At 36.0% G+C, this 4272-nt stretch overlaps 1 protein-coding gene across 1 annotated transcript; it reads right to left on the bottom strand.

The window, feature by feature from the left end:
• Positions 1-732: 732 nt before the first annotated feature.
• LOC306807219 (leukotriene B4 receptor 1-like) lies at positions 733-3435 on the bottom strand. Its single transcript, XM_079316567.1, has one exon. The coding sequence runs from the start codon at positions 3253-3255 to the stop codon at positions 2248-2250; it is 1008 nt and encodes a 335-aa protein (XP_079172693.1). The 5' UTR covers positions 3256-3435; the 3' UTR covers positions 733-2247.
• Positions 3436-4272: the final 837 nt, after the last annotated feature.

Below are 4272 nucleotides of genomic sequence, written 5' to 3'. Positions count from 1 at the left end.
CCTTGTATTTTTAGGTGGACTCTTATGGTCCCAGTTACATGACTGTTGTGTTGACAAAAATATCAAATCAGTGAGGATTTTAACTGTGTATACCAACATTTGCAAGAATTAACTCTGTTTACTCTACATAGAAATAAAATAAGTTAAGGTTGCCTTCAAAAGAAATACAGTTCTTAGAGATGACTGTCTACTGGAGGTAGAACCAAGGCCATTAATGTGAAATTAAGAGGTACAGCTCCAGATCCTTGATGGACCTCCTGATTTACAAGGACTTCAGTACTGTGAGTAAAAAGGAGTGGAGAAAATGTGAAAAATTAATATTGAGGCAGATAATTCATGCACAGACTGATAGAAAGGAAAATACTAGTCAGGCAGCTTGTACTAAAGTTTACCTGGGTGTTTTCTCACCCTGCAATTTGTGAACTGCTTGACTTTTTGTGGACTAGAAGTTCAGCTGCAGTGCTCATGTGCTCATGAGATAGTAAATCTCCTCGTCTGTTCTGTGTTGTTGTTGAATAGTGAGTGACTCCTATCTCAAGAACATATTGGGAAATACAGCTTCACTTTTTTATGAGTAGATAACTGAAACTGCTGGGTTTTTTTGGTAAGATAAAGCCACACTGCTATTTGCAATGGCAATTAAAAGCCATTAGAGGGGTGAAAAAGAGTGGTAGGTAAAGGATGAGGTAAAGTCTATAGGGTTTTATCTGTTGCTTACTATTTGCTGCAAACAAGATCTTGCTAAAGTTTTGTTTAATTTCACAGGAGTCCTATTGAAGGAAAACCCTCTGTGCCATGGAGTTTTCTCCTACTCAGGAGAAAAAAAAAAGATAAGCAGGAATAACAAATGCATATGCAAAGTTAAGAGTAATATTCTCCCATTAGCAGCTAAGGATTTTACTTCCCCATGTTTATTTCAGTGTACAAGCTAATTCAATACAATATATCCTTTACTGTAACACATTCAGACTTGAAAAATTAGTTTCTGGTTAGTATTTGTAATTTCTTGGAAAAGATGAGTAATGTAGCTATTTAGCAGCTATCCAGAAGAAGGAATGTGAAATTACAAAATGCTTCATAATCAGTAATTATCTTGATCTTACGATAAAATATTGACTTAAAAATATACAAAGCAAGTATAAAAATGTTAAGCACAATTGAAATAAATAAAACTTCAAAAGCAAACACCTGATGCTGTGCAATTTTTCACAGTGAGTTTACACACATTCACAAAACTAAAAGCCTTGCAAATACTGATTTCATTGGTTTCTTATGGCAAAGTCCACTATTCTATAAGAGAAGAAAAACTAACACTTTTATTTGCAAGGCAAAGTTCTTATGATATGAGACACTTTGTACCACTACCATAATTTTCCTACACATAAAAAAATATATGAAAGATCTCTCCTTACTCCTGATCCAATTCTTTCGCATTTTAATAAACATCTTGGAAGCTTAACTTCTTTGAATCAAAATTTTTTGAGGATACTCAAGGTACATATATTTAATACATAAAATTGTCACTGAAATATGCCATGTGTTTGCCATCAAATACAGCATGCAATCTGCAGTGCTGTTTGCCATACAACAGAGTTCTCATACCTCCTGCTTCTTCTGGAGGGATGTCACACTCCACGTTTGACTTGTTCAAACCTGCCCCAGCATAATACAGTAAATGAGCTTGACTGTGTAAAGAACCCTTATTAATTTACAATCTAAATAAAGTAATGAATAAAAATAGCTTTAGATTTTCCATTGACCGGAAGAGTTTTGTGTCATTAGTACACTTTAAAACTATTCTTAACGATATAAAGAATGTAACTTCTTAAATCTCTAGATTGTATAAAGAGTTTTGAACATGTAAAATTTTTTTTCTGAAGAAAAACTTAGTTTTAAGCTTTCAAAGTCTCTCTTTTCCACATGCAGTTCTTTTCTGTTTTCTGCACACAGATCTTCTAGAAATAAGAAATAATTTTAATGGAAAGTAAAAATGTTGCATTCCTTAAAATTTGAGCTTTTAGCCACCTTGTTGAGGTACTTTGCAACAGTGAAATAGTGCTCATTTAATGATGTGAATATTGATTTATGAACTGAAAAAGATTGTTAATGCCAATTCTTATAAAATGCACAAAAAAAAACCCAGAAAGCTTTTATTTCTCTCCAGCTTACTGCTCAGTAAATGAAACTGAGAGAATAAGGAGAAAGGACTGCTGAAGACATGGCACAGATTATTCATTGAGTTCTTTCTTAGAGATTTTCTGTGCCTACCAAAGGATCTTCACGTCTGGCTACAACCAGACTTCTTTTCTTGTCTTCCTCTGTTACAGTCTGACTGATCTGTTCAAACAGCTTTGACATCTTGGCAAACCTCAGGTGGTTCTGAAACCTTCGTGCAGCAAAAGCATAAAGGAGAGGGTTAATACAGCTACTGATGAATACAAGTGCTCCAGAGATGTACACTCCTTTGTCTACAATTTCTTGCAGTGCCAAAGACATCTCATTAGAGAGTTCTATTTCAATTGAAATAATATCCAGGACATTAAAGACATGGTGAGGGAACCAGCACAGAATGAATGCAACCACGACACTGGCAATGAGACGTTCTGATCTCTGCTTGGATCGGAAAGTCATTCTCCTTATTCTTCTTGCAACACATGCATAACAAGTGCAAATAATCAAGAAAGGGATTACAAAACCTCCAAGGGTCTCCAGCAGAAGATACGACACTTTCTGTCTATTAGAGGAGTAGTTGCGACATGTGCATAGAAGCCGACCGTTCGTTTCCTCTGTCTCTTGAAATGGAATGACAGAAATGCCAAAGGCAGTAGACAGGAACCAAATGAGGAACACAATCAAAGAAATTTTTTCTTTTCTTCTGTATTTTTGAATTGTGAAAGGGTAAAACACAGCCAGTAGCCGCTCCAAGCTGAGTGCTGTAATCAGAAATATACTGGCATACATGCTGCAGTAAATAATGAAAACCAGAATTTTGCAGGAGGTGACTCCGAAAACCCATGAGTCAGCAAAAGAGTAAATCCAAATTGGTAATGTGATCAGTACAAGGACATCAGCAATGGCCAGGTTCATGATCAGCAGGACTGAAAGAGAAACTTGCTTCATTTTTTTACAAACAGTCCAGATGACGATGCAGTTTCCAGGGGTGCCAATTACAAATGACAAGCCCAGTATTATGCAGACTACTGACCTCACAATATTCCATGTTGAGTTGCCACTGCTTTCCTCAGCTTCACTCATTCTGGAAATTCTTCACTTGTCAGTTGCTCTGAGCTCTGTTTTTATTCTGCAGGTGTTGGTGAACTACTTGAAAGTTCTCCTCTCACTGGTGTTCTGAAGGCTAATACAGACTATGAGCTCACATCCTCATGCTCACCCTTACAGACATCTGACCACATATGGCAGTTCCTGTTGTTTAAGAGGATGGGTATTTTTGCATACAAAGCAAAAGTAAAAACACAGTGCAGGACCTGAGTTTGCTGTTAGTTATACATCCATTGTGCTTCAGCAAAATTTACAGCATGTTGTCCCTATTTAAAGAAATTTGCTACTGTTTTGATGTTACTGATCTAATCAACAGCTCTGAGAAGAAACCCTTTTTATACTATTCTATTCTTGCTTTTATGAATACCTTGGCATTTTATTTTACATAAAACAAAAAAGAGGGGTGGAAGGTAAACTACAAATGTGCATTATACGTGTGACACGTATTTAAAAGCACCAAAACTTGTGCTTAGTACCTTGATGTCACCTTTTTTAATTCAGCAGAAAACAGTCATATTTTATAGTATTTTAGAAATGTTCTGGCATGAAGGAAATTGACTGGTTTTACTATACTGGTACAATAAAGTGGGTAGCTACTGTATTTCTAATTCTCTGGGAAATTGCAGTTCTTTGCCAAACAATAACCATCAGAGTATTCAGTCTGGATGTAGAGTTATAGGAGAAAATGCTTTATGACAGAAAAGACATGATTCCTTTATTGTCGTCCTCTGCCATCAATGGGCTATGACTTTTATGACTTTTCCTAGGAAACTTGGTAGACTATGGAGTACTCAAATCCTAAATGAATCCTAAATTCTTCAGTCTGGCCAAAGAGTATGAAACTATTTTGTTATCCTGCTTTCAAAACATCTTTTGAAGTTCATTTCTAAAGTGGTAAAGGAGGAACTAGAACAGCAGAGCCAACAGAAATATTCAAGAAGTGGAACTGGAAGGGTATTTACAATAGAAAAAGATTCACAGAAACAAAGGAGT

This window comes from Erithacus rubecula (assembly GCF_903797595.1).
Source record: "Erithacus rubecula genome assembly, chromosome: 12".
Lineage (NCBI taxonomy): Eukaryota > Metazoa > Chordata > Aves > Passeriformes > Muscicapidae > Erithacus > Erithacus rubecula.
The sequence above is the reverse complement of the archived record's forward strand: the minus strand, read 5'-3'. Positions and strand labels throughout refer to the sequence as shown.

What these genes read in the sequence shown, in the direction of transcription:
- LOC306807219 (XM_079316567.1), bottom strand. Translation starts at nt 3,255, where the DNA reads ATGAGTGAAGCTGAGGAAAGCAGTGGCAACTCAACATGGAATATTGTG.